Source organism: Stomoxys calcitrans, chromosome 2 (assembly GCF_963082655.1).
Source record: "Stomoxys calcitrans chromosome 2, idStoCalc2.1, whole genome shotgun sequence".
In the NCBI taxonomy this organism is placed as follows: domain Eukaryota; kingdom Metazoa; phylum Arthropoda; class Insecta; order Diptera; family Muscidae; genus Stomoxys; species Stomoxys calcitrans.
The window spans coordinates 112,505,620-112,521,569 of record NC_081553.1 but is presented as its reverse complement, the minus strand read 5'-3'; the positions used below and the strand labels follow the sequence as shown (position 1 = coordinate 112,521,569).

Below are 15,950 nucleotides of genomic sequence, written 5' to 3'. Positions count from 1 at the left end.
CGTCAGACCGTCTGCCAAAATCACTGTGCAAACCAATAAAGATATCCGCTAGAAATTTTGCACAGATACTATTTATGGATGTAAGTTGTTGAGGATTGTAAGTGGTTCATATCGGTTCAGATTTCGATATAGCCCCCATGGAAACCGATTCCTTGTTTTGTCTTCTTCAGCGCTTGTGATTTGGGTGAAATATGGTTTAAAAACTTCTGTTCTGACTTCAAACATCAGTGTCGAGTATGACCCGAATCTTTGTTTGCATGTTTGTTTGTCGGTTTGTTCCGTTAGACTCAAAAACGGCTGAATCGATTACCTTGCTATATAATTTTTTGATATTGAAAGGGGGGCGGACCCTCCCCTTTACCCAAAAGTACTAGCAAACAAGTAAAAGCGTGCCAAGTTCGGCCGAGCCGAATCTTATACACCCTCCACCATCCCAGTAAAAACTTACTAAGTACATGTCATTATTTTTGGCATGTAAAATAATGGATAACTCATTATCCTTAGATTTACTAGTTGCTAAAATATAACCAGTTATCAATAGGATTACCATCTGTGTTACCGGTAGTACAAATGTCATTACATACAACATTCGATGAAGTTAAAAAATAAGCACTTATTTGTAATAACAGATAAAATAATTATTATAACCTTGATATTAATAACAAGTAAAAGCGTGCTAAGTTCGGCCGGGCCGAATCTTATATACCCTCCACCATGGATCGCATTTGTCGAGTTCTTTTCCCGGCATCTCTTCTTAGGCAAAAAAGGATATAAGATAAGAGTTGCTCTGCTATTAAAACGATATCAAGATATGGTCCAGTTCGGACCACAATTAAATTATATGTTGGAGACCTGTGTAAAATTTCAGCCAATTCGTATAAGAATTGCGCCCATTGGGGCTCACGAAGTAAAATAGAGAGAACGATTTATATGGGATCTGTATCGGGCTATAGACCGATTCAGACCATAATAAACACGTTTGTTGATGGTCATGAGAGGATCCATCGTACAAAATTTCAGGCATATCGGATAATAATTGCGACCTCTAGGGGTCAAGAAGTCAAGATCCAAGATCGGTTTATATGCAAGCTATATCAGGTTATGAACCGATTTAAACCTTATTTGACACAGTTGTTAAAAGTAAAAATAAAATACGTCATGCAAAATTTTAGCCAAATCGGATAGAAATTGCGCCCTCTAGAAGCTCAAGAAGTCAAATCCCCAGATCTGTTTATATGTCAGCTATATCAGGTTATGAACCGATTTCAACCATACTTGGCACAGTTGTTGGATATCATAACGAAATACTTCGCGCAAAAATTCATTCAAATCGGATAAAAAATGTGCCCTCTAGAGGCTCAAGAAGTCAAGACCCAAGATCTGTTTATATGGCAGCTATATCAGGTTATGGACCGATTTAAACCATACTTGGCGCAGTTGTTGGGTATCATAACAAAACACGTAGTGCAAAATTCCATTCTAATCGGATAAGAATTGCGCCCTCTAGAGGCTCAAGAAGTTAAGACCCAAGATCGGATTATATGGCAGCTGTATCAGATTATTGGCCGATTTGAACCATACTTGGCACAGTTGTTGGATATAACAACAAAACACGTCGTGCAAAATTTCATTTCAATCGGATAAGAATTGCGCATTCTAGAGGCTCAAGAAGTCAAGACCCAAGATCGGTTAATATGGCAGCTATGTCAGGTTATGAACCGATTTGAACCATACTTGCCACAGTTGTTGGATATAACAACGAAACACGTCGTGCAAAATTTCATTTCAATCGGATAAGAATTGCGCACCCTAGAGGCTCAAGAAGTCAAGACCCAAGATCGGTTTATATGACAGCTATATCAGGTTATGAACCGATTTCAACCATACTTGCCACAGTTGTTGGATATAACAACAAAACACGTCGTGCAAAATTTCATTTCAATCGGATAAGAATTGCGCACTCTAGAGGCTCAAGAAGTCAAGACCCAAGATTGGTTTATATGGCAGCTATATCAGGTTATGGACCGATTTGAATCATACTTGGCACAGTTGTTGGATATTATAGCAAAGCACGTCGTGCAAAATTTCATTCCAATCGGATAAGAATTGCGCACTCTAGAGGCTCAAGAAGTCAAGACCCAAGATCGGTTTATATGGCAGCTATATCAAAACATGGACCGATATGGCCCATTTACAATACCAACCGACCTACACTAATAAGAAGTATTTGTGCAAAATTTCAAGCGGCTAGCTTTACTCCTTCGGAAGTTAGCGTGCTTTCGACAGACAGACGGACGGACGGACGGACGGACGGACGGACGGACGGACGGACGGACAGACGGACGGACATGGCTAGATCGACATAAAATGTCGCGACGATCAAGAATATATATACTTTATGGGGTCTCAGACGAATATTTCGAGTAGTTACAAACAGAATGACGAAATTAGTATACCCCCCATCTTATGGTGGAGGGTATAAAAATAAAAGTGGACCGATCGGAACAATATGGGATTCAAATGAAAGGTATTCAATAGTAGAGTACGAATTTCATAATAAAAATTAGGTCCAAGTACCTGGGGGGCCGCCCCATCCCCAAAGCCCCTTAAAATAGGTTTATTTGACGATCATGACAATATGGGACTCAAATGATAGGTATTCGGGAGTAGACTACGAATATGGTCAGAAAGTAGGAATAGACTTTATAATTTATTGATAACGGAAGGGGGCGGACCCTCCACCGTTACCCAAAAAGCACCACCCAAAATCAAAAGTGCATAAGGACAATATGGGTATCAAATGAAAAGTATGCGGAAGTAGATAACGAATCTGGCATACAAATTCAAGTCAAAGTATAGGGGGTCACTCCACCCTCACAAAAATACCCAAAATGGGCACATTAGCCAATCACGGATAAATGGGACTCGGTTTGCTTGTTCCGTATAGACTGAAAAACGGCAGAACCGATTTTCTCGAAATTTTCGCATATTGTATAGGTAGGTCTAGAAGGAATCATAGGCTATATAATTTTTCGGTATCGAAAGGGGGACGGGCCCTCCCCTTTATGCCGAAAACACAACCCAAAATCAAAAGTGGACCGATCGGGATAATATAGGTATCAAATGAAAGGTATTGGAGAGTAGAATACGAATATGGTATTAAAGTTCTGGTCTATGTACCCATCGGGCCGCCCAACCCCAAAACTTCCCCAAACAGACATATTGGACGTTCATTTCAATATGGGGCTCAACCGATTTTTTTCAATAGATTGTGTACGTTTGTCTGGAAGGAAACATATCGGGTGGAGGTAGACCCTCCCCCTTACCCCAAAAACGCCACCCATATCTGAAAGTGTTCCGATGAGCACAATAAGGATATCAATTGAAAGGTATTGGAGACCAGAAAACGAATATGGTATTAAAATTTGGATTCAAGTACCCAGCGGGCCCCCCAACCCATAAAACTCGTCTAAACAGATATATTCGAAGTTTATGCCAATATGGGACACAAATGAAAAGTATTGGGTTGCCCAAAAAGTAATTGCGGATTTTTTAAAAGAAAGTAAATGCATTTTTAGTAAAACTTAGAATGAACTTTATTCAAATATAATTTTTTACACTTTTTTTCTAAAGCAAGCTAAAAGTTACAGCTGATAACTGACAAAAGAAAGAATGCAATTACAGAGTCACAAGCTGTGAAAAAATTTGTCAACGCCGACTATATGAAAATTAATTTTTGGGCAACCCAATATTAGGCAGTAGATTACAAATATGGCATAAAACATTAGGTCCAAGTAATGGAAGATCGTCCACCCCCAAATGGGCATATTAGGGATTAGATTAAGAATATGACATTAAAATTTGTGTTCAAATCTAGGTGGCGCTTTCCCTCCTAAAGATACTTCAAATGGATTATTTGACCCATTATGACAATATGGGACTGAAGTGAAAGGTATTTGAGAGTAGAAAACTAATTTGATATCCAATTTTGGAGGCAGGTGTTTTGGGGTACGCTCTAAAGCACCCCCTAAACTGAACTTTATTTCCGTTGGGAATAAAGAACGAATTTGATATCTATTTTCAGTACAAAGTGCCGGTGGCCGCCTCAGCCCCAAAACACTCTCCAAACGGTTCATATTTACGGGCCATGGCAATATGGGGCTCAAAGTAAAGGGATTTGAAAGTTCAGCACGAATTTGATTCCCATATTTGAGTTGAAATGTCTGAGGTACCATCCCTCCCCTTAAGTGCACTTCTCATTACCCTAATTTTTACCAGGAACTGAGCATGGGCAAACTTCTCACACTCAATTATAAGGGACCTTTTTTACATTTTTTCGCGTTCAGGGCGAAATGTTCCAACCCTAAAAAGATATTAGAGAGTTAAAGAAGGCGCAGCGGAGCGGGCCCGGTTCGACTCGTCGGTCTATATAATGATATAGCCCCTATACGAATCGATCCCCATATTTAACTGCTTGAGCAGCCGATTGGACTGAAATTTGGCACAAAGAACTCCGTTCAAACTTCCAACATCAGTGAAGAGTATGATCCGAATCGGTATATGTTATAGCTCCCAAACAAACCTATCCCCGGATTTGACTTCTTGAGTCCCTAGCAGCCTCAAGTTCCATCTAGTTTGACTCAAATTCGACACAAAAACTTCTGCCATGACTTCCAACATCCATGCCAAGTATGATTCGCTTCGGTCTGTATACTGATATAGCCCCCATATAAACCGATCCCCGCATTTTGGCTTCTTGAGCCCCCAGAGGCCTTCATTTTTACCTGATTTGGCTGAAATTTGACTTCTGCTATGACTTGCAGCGTCCGTGCCAAGTATGACCCGAATCGGTTTATATACCGATAAAGGCCTCTTAAATACCGATTCCTCGATGTGGCTACTTTAGACCATAGCAGTTGCAGCAAACTCCCGCTTTGATTGTTGTAAAATAATTCAAATACGAACTGAGTTAATAAAGGCAAGTTTTTAGCGAAATCCATGGGGGTGGGTACCTAAGATTCGGCTCGGCCGATCTCAGGAAGTTTTTACTTTTTTCCCTATAACATTACAAAACACATCATTTGTCCCTTTTTTAAAAAAAGGCATACCTGCCTCCATACATCGTCGATGATTTATGAAAAAAAAATCCTTTTCATTAATTTTATTTTCCATTTCATTTATTTGCAGTTAAAATAGTTGCACAAATAGCCCATGCGATGGAAATGGGGCGTTACTGAAAGGCAATACCAATTTCACATAAAAATAACAATAAAAGCTTGTTGCCATTGCTGTACAAGAAGAATCTCATTGCGAAGAATCGTTGTAGTAATCGTAACAATTATCAAATTCCATGGCGATTTTCAATGGAATGCAATAAATTTCTGGAAACAGAGGACAAAGAGAAATTTGCCAAAACCAATTCATGGGACAACAAAAATCAATGCAAGATAATTGTGTAACGTAGATTTAATCACAAATTATACATAATCCGATTATATTCGAGTGTGTGAAGTGGCCACAAACACCGAACAAACAAACAAATAGAGCGAGCGAGCGAGCGAGCAAGAAAAGAACATTGGGCAGCTAGTAGGAGGAGCACTAGAAAGTGGTACTTGAATTGTCAACTGAACAAAGTGGTGTGGCGACACGTGTTTCATTTGTAATCGTTGCTTTGTATGATTATGTCAAGTGGACGCAGTGCTCGTCTACCACCCACTCCTAATGCTCCCAACAACAAACAATGGGTCCCGAATTCTTCATCCTCAGCTGCAGCGGGCTCGTCCATGCATGAAACCAATAGCAACAACGTAAACATGTATCATCATACCCATCATCAGTATGGCAATGCCGGCGGTGTACCCGGCATGACACATATGAGTGGCGGCGGCAGTGGTGTCGTTGTCAGCGGTGGCATGGGTGACAGTGGCATTGGTGATGTTATAACCACAGCCGATGCAGCCACTGAGGGTATACCGGGTGAAACGATTGAGGCCTTGGGTCCCGAATTGGCAGTGGCTACCTCCAAGGTGCTGGAAAGTTTGTCCGAGAACGAGCGCAAGATGATAATTGAGGTATTAAATCGTGATGAGAACGTGCGACAAAGGGATGCCACCAGAATAATGTAAGTATCAAATGTTGAAGAATTTTTAATAGCTACATTAAATATAATAATCACAAAATTTAAATCGAGGTAGGCTGTTTATGAATGATTCCGTCTGCTCATCTGTCAATCAAGAGTAAAACTAAAGCCTCGGCATATTTTCGTTTGGACTTTTTAATGGGCCTACTTATTGCTTGTTTAGATATAACCTCCATATAAACTGCGATGGCTCTTGAGCCAAAATCTGATCAAATTAAATAACAATATCGTGCAATAATTTCAGATAAGATATTCCACATCCGCGTCACGTAGGCTTCGAACCGGTTGCTACACTCATAGAAAAAAGTTTGCTGAAAACAGCAAACACTGTTTGCTGACTATTCGTAGTTAATTTTGCTGCTATTGTAGCAGTAGTTCTTCTATTGCTCCTATTGTAGCGGAAGTTCTCCTATTACAGCAATAGTTCTGCAATTTGAGAGCAGCAGGCAAACTGCTGAATAGTCTGTTGTTTGCTGAAAATGAGTGCTGCTTAGTTATGAAGGGGATATTAGAAGTAAATAAGCAGAATTGTCGATTTTGGAGTGAAGATCAATCAGAAACATTGCGAGAGCTACCAATGCATCCAGAAAAAGTCACAGTTTGGTTTGGTTTATGGGCTGGTGGCATCATTGGACCGTACTTCTTAAAAGATGATGCTAATCGTAACGCAACTGTGGATGGTGAGCGATATCAAGAGATGATATCCAACTTTTTTTTGTACAAAATGCAAGTGCCTGACTTGCATGACTTGTGGTTTCAACAAGACGTGCCACATGCCACACAGCACGCGTAAAAATGGACTTATTGAGAGGCGAGTTCGGTAAACATTTTATTTCACGTTCGGGACCGATCAATTGGCCACCAAGATCGTATGATTTAACGCCTTTAGACTATTTTTTGTGGGGCCATGTTAAAGCTCATGTCTATAGAGACAAGCCCGCTTCAATTGACGCATTGAAAGACAACATTAAAGCATTTATTCGCGAGATACCGGCAGAAGTGATGGAAAAAGTATGCCAATAATGGACAAAGCGGATGGACCATTTGAGGGGCAGTCACGCTCAACATTTGCATGAAATAATCTTCAGACCTTAAATTATATGGCCCGAGTACGGTCAAATCGAATAAAGATTTCATGCAGTTTTTTGAATTTCATGTGTTTTTTGAGAAACTTTTCTATAGCTCTTAAAAAATCACCCTTTATATATATTCTTGATCGTTTCGGCGTTCTGTCGAAATCACGACAGAGGTCGAACACGTAAAGATAGCCGCTTGAAATTTTGCACAGATACTTACTATTGCTGTAGGTCATTAGGGATTGGAAATGGGCCATATCGGTTCAGATTTTGATATAGCTCCCATACAAACCGACCTCCCGATTTGACTTCTTGAGCTCTTACAAGCCACAATTTTTGTCCGATTTGGCTGAAATTTTGCATGCAATGTTCTGTTATGACTTCCAACAACTGTGCCAAGTACGGTCTGAATCGGTATATAGCCTGATATAGCTCCGATATAAACCTATCTCCCGATTTTACTTCTTGAGCCCTTATATACTGCAATTTTGGTCCGATTTGACTGAAATTTAGCATGTATCGTTTTGTTACGACTTCCAACAACTGTAACAATTTTATTATTCTCCGATTTGTCTGAAATTTTGCATAAAGTGTTCTGTTTTGACTGCCAACAATAGTAAAAGTTGCGGTCCATATCGGTCTATAACCTGATATAGCGCCCGTATAAACCGATCGCCTGATTTTACTTCCTAAGCCCCTGGAAGCTACACTTTTCCTCCGATTTGGCTGAAATTTTGCATGTAGTATTCTGTTAGGAGTTCGAACAACTCTGCCAAGTACTGTCCAAATTGGCCTATGACCTGATACAACTCCCATCTAAACCGATCTCCCGATTTGACTTCTTGAGCACTTACAAGCCACAATTTTTGTCCGAATTGGCTGAAATTTTGAATGCAGTGTTCTGTTATGACTTCCAACAACTGTGTCAAGTACGGTCAATATCGGTCTATAACCTGTTATAGCTCCCATATAAACCTAACTTCCGATTTGACTTCTTGAGCCAATGGAAGCTACAATATGTCCGATTTGGCTGAAATTGTGCACAAAGTGCTCCAAGTATGGTCCACATCAGTCGATAACCTGATATAGCTCCCATATAATCCGATCTCCCGACTTGACTTCAGGAGCCCTTGCAGGCAGCACTTTTTGTCCGATTTGGCTTAAATTGCTCAAAGTGTTCTGTTATGACTTCCAACAATTGTAGCAAGTACGGTCCAAATCGGTCTTTAACCTGATGTTGCTTCCATATAAACCGATCTCCCGATTTGACTTCTTTAGCCCTTACAAGCCTCAATTTTGGTATAATTTAGCTGAAATTTATCATGTAGTGCTCTGTTACGAATTCCAACCATCGTTCTAAGTACGGTTGAAATCAGTCTTTAACCTTGCATAGCTCCCATATAAACCGATCTCTCGATTTGACATCTGGATACGCTTGAAGCCACAATTTGTGTCCGAGTTGGCTAACATTTTGAACGTGGTGTTCTGGTACGACTTCCTACAACTGTGCCAAGTACGGTCCAACCTGATGTAGCTCCCATATAAACCGGTCTCTCGATTATCCATGTTCGGTTTCTAGAAGCTTTCATTTTCTTCTGGTTTGGCAAAAATTTGGTACATGGAATAAAATAATGGCCTTCCTCGAATTTTATTGTGTGTCAATTTCACGCACAATCCATGGTGGTGGGTTTCAAAAATTCGGTCTGGCCGAACTTAGCACGTTTTTACTCGTTATAGTTCTATGAGTGAACTCACGACACATTCAAGCTCACTACCGTATCGCAGAGGTTAGCATGTCCGCTTATGACGCCGAACGCCTGGATTCGAATCCTAGCGAGAACATCAGAACAAATGTTTATAGGCGGTTTTCCCCTTTTAATTCTGGCAACATTTGTGAGGTACTTTGCTATGTAAAAACTTTTCTCCAAAGAGGTGTCGCATGCCCCGCACTCCGTTCGAACTCGGCTATAAAAATGAGGTCCCTTATCATTGAGCTTAAACATGAATGGGACTGCACTGATTGATATGTGAGAAGTCAAAACAAATCGGAACCATTGCTTGGTATCTATCATCACCAAGTCATACAGTGAACAAATTATACTTTGTCAAGGTCCCCACCTTCTGACGATTTTCTATAGATCTAAAGATCTTAAACATATCCCAATGCATCTCTTAGAAAATCTTATATATAACAAGTAAAAGCGTGCTAAGTTCGGCCGGGCCGAATCTTATATACCCTCCACCATGGATCGCATTTGTCGAGTTCTTTTCCCGGCATCTCTTCTTAGGCAAAAAAGGATATAAGATAAGAGTTGCTCTGCTATTAAAACGATATCAAGATATGGTCCAGTTCGGACCACAATTAAATTATATGTTGGAGACCTGTGTAAAATTTCAGCCAATTCGTATAAGAATTGCGCCCATTGGGGCTCACGAAGTAAAATAGAGAGAACGATTTATATGGGATCTGTATCGGGCTATAGACCGATTCAGACCATAATAAACACGTTTGTTGATGGTCATGAGAGGATCCATCGTACAAAATTTCAGGCATATCGGATAATAATTGCGACCTCTAGGGGTCAAGAAGTCAAGATCCAAGATCGGTTTATATGCAAGCTATATCAGGTTATGAACCGATTTAAACCTTATTTGACACAGTTGTTAAAAGTAAAAATAAAATACGTCATGCAAAATTTTAGCCAAATCGGATAGAAATTGCGCCCTCTAGAAGCTCAAGAAGTCAAATCCCCAGATCTGTTTATATGTCAGCTATATCAGGTTATGAACCGATTTCAACCATACTTGGCACAGTTGTTGGATATCATAACGAAATACTTCGCGCAAAAATTCATTCAAATCGGATAAAAAATGTGCCCTCTAGAGGCTCAAGAAGTCAAGACCCAAGATCTGTTTATATGGCAGCTATATCAGGTTATGGACCGATTTAAACCATACTTGGCGCAGTTGTTGGGTATCATAACAAAACACGTAGTGCAAAATTCCATTCTAATCGGATAAGAATTGCGCCCTCTAGAGGCTCAAGAAGTTAAGACCCAAGATCGGATTATATGGCAGCTGTATCAGATTATTGGCCGATTTGAACCATACTTGGCACAGTTGTTGGATATAACAACAAAACACGTCGTGCAAAATTTCATTTCAATCGGATAAGAATTGCGCATTCTAGAGGCTCAAGAAGTCAAGACCCAAGATCGGTTAATATGGCAGCTATGTCAGGTTATGAACCGATTTGAACCATACTTGCCACAGTTGTTGGATATAACAACGAAACACGTCGTGCAAAATTTCATTTCAATCGGATAAGAATTGCGCACCCTAGAGGCTCAAGAAGTCAAGACCCAAGATCGGTTTATATGACAGCTATATCAGGTTATGAACCGATTTCAACCATACTTGCCACAGTTGTTGGATATAACAACAAAACACGTCGTGCAAAATTTCATTTCAATCGGATAAGAATTGCGCACTCTAGAGGCTCAAGAAGTCAAGACCCAAGATTGGTTTATATGGCAGCTATATCAGGTTATGGACCGATTTGAATCATACTTGGCACAGTTGTTGAATATTATAGCAAAGCACGTCGTGCAAAATTTCATTCCAATCGGATAAGAATTGCGCACTCTAGAGGCTCAAGAAGTCAAGACCCAAGATCGGTTTATATGGCAGCTATATCAAAACATGGACCGATATGGCCCATTTACAATACCAACCGACCTACACTAATAAGAAGTATTTGTGCAAAATTTCAAGCGGCTAGCTTTACTCCTTCGGAAGTTAGCGTGCTTTCGACAGACAGACGGACGGACGGACGGACGGACGGACGGACGGACGGACGGACGGACGGACGGACAGACGGACGGACATGGCTAGATCGACATAAAATGTCGCGACGATCAAGAATATATATACTTTATGGGGTCTCAGACGAATATTTCGAGTAGTTACAAACAGAATGACGAAATTAGTATACCCCCCATCTTATGGTGGAGGGTATAAAAATCAATTTGTGTTTGCTTGTAGGTTTGTTTGTGTGTTCCTTATAGACTCAGAAACGGCTGAACCGATTTTCTTGAAATTTTCACAGATGGTGCATAATAATCCCGTGGTGAAAATAGAGTACTACTTTTTTTGATATCTGAAGGGGGGGCGGATCCTCCCCCTTACCCTAATTTTCAGAAACGCCCTAATTTTCAGAAACGGAGATGGTTGGTGCGATTTAAGCGAAATTTTGTGTGCTCTCATATAGTACCCTAAAAATAAAAATTTGGTATCCAAATTTCGGATGGGGTACTTAGGGGGGCCGCCCCACCCTAAAACCTACCAAACATATATTTAGACCAATCACGACAATATGGGACTCAAATGAAAGGTATTTAGGATAAGAAAACGTATCTGATTTCCATCTGTCGAACCATGTGCTAGGGGGACCCCCAACCCCCAAAACACCCCTAAATCGGACATATTTACCGACCATGGCAATATGGGACTCAAATGAAAGGTATTTGCGAGTAGAATACGAATCTGATATCCAAATGTGGGACCACGTTTCTGGGGGTCCACCCCTTCCTCAAAACACCACTCAAACAGGACTTATTTACTAACCATGGGAATATGGGGCTTAAATGAAAGGTATTTGAGTGTAGAATTAGAATCTGATATCCAAATATGAGACCAAGAGTTTGGGGGGCCGCCTCACCCCAAAAACCTCCCCCAAAGGGGACACATTTACGACCATAGCCACATGGGGCTCAAATGAAAGGTCTTTGGGAGTAAAGCACAAATCTGATATCAATATTTGGCATCACCACCCAAATAGTAAGTATTTGCTGACTTTTGCAATATGAGGCTCAAATAAGAGGGTTTTTAGAGTGGAACACGAATCCGATATATATTTTCAAGGCCAACTCACTGAGTGGCCGCCCATCACCCAAAACACCCCCCAAGCCGGTCACGTTTGCCGACTATGGAAATATGGGGCTCAAATTAAAGGTATTTGGGAGTAGACCACGTATCTGATATCAACATTAGAACCAACTGTCTAGGGGATGCCCCACCACCATAACAACCCCCAAATAGGACGTATTTGCTCACCAAGACAATTTGGGTCGTAAAGAGAGTGGAACTAAAAATTTATAGTTTTTAGGGTCAATAACCCAAACCGGACATATTTGCTGACTTTTGCAATAAGGAGTTTAAATGAGATTCGAAAAGGAATTTAATAACCAATTTTGAGGCCAATGGCAATATGGGGTTCAAGTCAATGATATATAGATATACGAGAATAGAGCACGTTGCATATATATTTTCCGGGCTTAGAGTTTGGGGGACCACCCCAATCCCCAAAACACCCCTAAATCGGGCATATTTAACGACCATGTCAATGTGGAGATTAAATGAAAGGTATTGGGGGGTAGAGCAAGAATTGATACCCACTCTCGGGACCAATTTTCTCGGGGTCAACCCCTTTTCCAAAATACCCCACAAGCAGCAATTTTTTAGTGACCATCGCAAAATGGGGCTCAAATAAAGGCATTTGGGAGTAGAATACGAATTTGATATCCAAATTTAGAACCATGTATTTAAGGAATCACCCCTTCCCCAAAACACCCCGCAAAGGGTAAAAAATTTTCGACCGTGCCAGTATGTGGTATTTAAGATTAGAAAACGAATTTGATAACCTATTCTAGGCCATGTGTTTGGGGGACGCCTCATCGTGTAAACTCCCCTAAACCAATAGCAATATGGGGTTTAAATAAATGTTATTTGAGAGAAGAGCATGATGCTGATATTTTTTCAGGGCCAAGTGCCTGGGAGACCACCTCACCCCCGAAAACACCCCTAAATCAGATATCATGAGAGTATGGGGCTGAAATAAAGTATTTTAAGAATGGAGTACACCTTACATCCAAACTTAAAATCGTAGACCAATAACGATCACATGGGATTCGGAGAAAGGCACTTATATTGTTAAATTGTTAGTCAGGTGATATACTATTTTCTTAGCATGGTATTTCACTAAAAGCTCTTTAATTGTCGAAAAAAAAATACCAAGGAAACTTTTGTTCCATATAAAGTAAAAGAAGGCGCAGCGGAGCGGGCTCGGGTTAGCTAGTATGTTATAAATAAACCCTCATTGGCAAGAAATTCTACCATTATATATTGCTTAGCACCAATGTCGCCGACTGGGTCATGAAGGAATGTGACTGTAGACCTGCTCTTTCTATTGGTGTGCTGCTGTCGAAAGTTTTAAACACAAAGGATAACAGATTAGACAAAAATCACTTGCTTTAGTGCGGCACGGTATTCTAGCTCTTTGAACGAAAATTACGTTTGTGTCACTCTAACCCATAGGTATATCCGACATGCAGTTACTGGCGGAGTATATCTCACTGGTAATAACTTCTTAGGGTCTGGCGATTTAAAGGAGTCCAAACTTTTTGTAGTCCCAACTATTCATGACTCAGACACAATTTCCTCGACTATACCGACGATAGCATATAAGTAACAACCTCTTCGGGGCCTATGTTTTTCGTTGAAGAGTTTTCCAGAGAATGTATATCCAAGTGTAGTTCTGGTATTTACTCACTAGAAACATCTAACATAATTCGGGCTTGTATTTTTCTAACATATGTTTATTATTGGGTATTTTTTCTCGCCATTCGTCTTCAATGAATTCAAAGTGTTTTTGCAATCCATTTTTTACCCCTCCATTGCTATATATAAACTTTAAGTTTAAATTCAATATTAAACGTTTACTCCTTATCGTTCCGGAAACTTCTGTATTGTGTTTGTTTCCCCTAACTCGGTTTAAAAGTTGTCTTCATATTCATCCACCCAAGAGACATTGAACAATAAAGACAGCAAATATTATCGATTCTCATTTTTTTCATCATTTGCATGTCATTGTGGTTTGTTTGGTGGTTGGCTGTCATTGCCTGTCTGTTATCCTTGTCAAGAAAAGTCCCATGATCGATTGTGGCACCCTGGAGAATTGTCATTGACACAATGCATTGGCATCTGTGTGGTATTGCGTTTGGGTTACCTTGAAAATTTCGTTTTTTTTACACCCTTCACCATAGGATGGGGGTATACTAATTTCTTCATTCTGTTTGTAACTCCTCGAAATATTAGTGGATATATATATTTTCTTGATCGACATGACATTTTTAGTCGATCAAGCCATGTCCGTCTGTCCTTCTTTCTGTCTGTCGAAAGCACGCTAACTTTGGAAGGAGTAAAGCTAGATGCTTGAAATTTTGCACAAATACTTCTTTTTAGTGTAGGTCGGTTGGGATTGTAAATGGGCCACATTGGTCCATATTTTGATATAGCTGCCATATAAACCGATCTCGGGTCTTGACTTCTTGAGCCTCTAGAGGGCGCAATTCTCGTCCGATTTGACTGAAATTTTGCACGTGGTGTTTTAGTACTACTTCAAACATATGTGTTAAGTACAGTTCAAATCGGTCAATGTTTTGATACAGCTGCCATATAAACCGATCTAGGGTCTTGACTTCTTGAGCCTCTAGAGGGCGCAATTCTCGTCCGATTTTATTGAAATTTTGCACATGGTGTTTTGGTATCACTTCAAACATATGTGCTAAGGACGGTTCAAATCGGTCAATGTTTTGATATAGCTGCCATATAAACCGATCTTGGGTCTTGACTTCTTGAACCTCTAAAGGGCAATTCTCGTCCAATTTGACTGAAATTTTGCATGTGGTGTTTTAGTACCACTTCAAATATATGTGCTAAATACGGATCAAAACGGTCTATAACCGGATATAGCTACCATATAAACCGATCTTGGATCTTGACTACTTGAGCCTCTAGAGGGTCAAATTCTTATCCGATTTGGCAGAAATTTGGCATGACGTGTTTCGGTATGACTTCCTCCAACCAATCTAAGTTTGGTGGAAATCGATTCATAACCTGATATAGCTGTCATATAAACCGATATGGGGTCTTGACTTCTTGAGCTTTACAGGGCGCAATTATTATCCAATTTGACTGAAATTTTGAACAACGGCTTCTCCTGTAATCTCCAATGTACTTGTCAAGGTCCGAATCGGTCTATAGCCTGATACAGCTCCCATATAAACCGATTTCCCTATTTTACTGCTTGAGCTCCTAAAGGGCGCAATTCTCATCCGATTTGGCTGCAATTTGGCAAACAACAACTGCACTAAGTTTGGTGGAAATCGGTCCATAACCTGATATAGCTGTCATATAAACCGATCTGGGGTCTTGACTTCTTGAGCCTCTAGAGGGCGCAATTCCTATCCGATTTGGTCGAAATTTTGCACGAGGTGTTTGTTATGACTTCCAACAATTGTGCCAAGTATAATTCAACGCGGTTCATAATCTGACAAAGCTGTGATACCAATCGATCTGGGATCTTGACTTCTTGAACCTATAGAAGGCGTAATTATTGGGTTGCCCAAAAAGTGGATTTTTGCGGATTTTTTAAAAGAAAGTAAATGCATTTTTAATAAATCTTAGAATGAACTTTAATCAAATACACTTTTTTACATTTTTTTTCTAAAGCAAGCTAACTTTTTGGGCAACCCAATATTATCCAATTAGGCTGAAATTTAGAACAACGGTTCCTCCCATAACTTCTACGTACGTGTCAAATGCGGTCCGAATCGGTCAATAGCCTGATACAGCTCTCATATAAACCTATCTCCCTATTTTACTTCTTGAGCCTC

General features: G+C 40.2%; 1 protein-coding gene across 4 annotated transcripts in view; it reads left to right on the top strand.

The window, feature by feature from the left end:
- Positions 1-5,666: 5,666 nt before the first annotated feature.
- The window catches only part of LOC106088861 (uncharacterized), a 431,599-nt gene continuing 421,315 nt past the window's right edge, over positions 5,667-15,950 (top strand). For all 4 annotated transcript variants that reach the window (XM_059362969.1, XM_059362966.1, XM_059362965.1 and 1 more), the window contains exon 1: positions 5,667-6,121. In XM_059362969.1, coding sequence (XP_059218952.1) covers positions 5,676-6,121 — 446 coding nt within the window. In that variant the 5' untranslated portion in view covers positions 5,667-5,675. The remainder of the gene's footprint in view (positions 6,122-15,950) is intronic.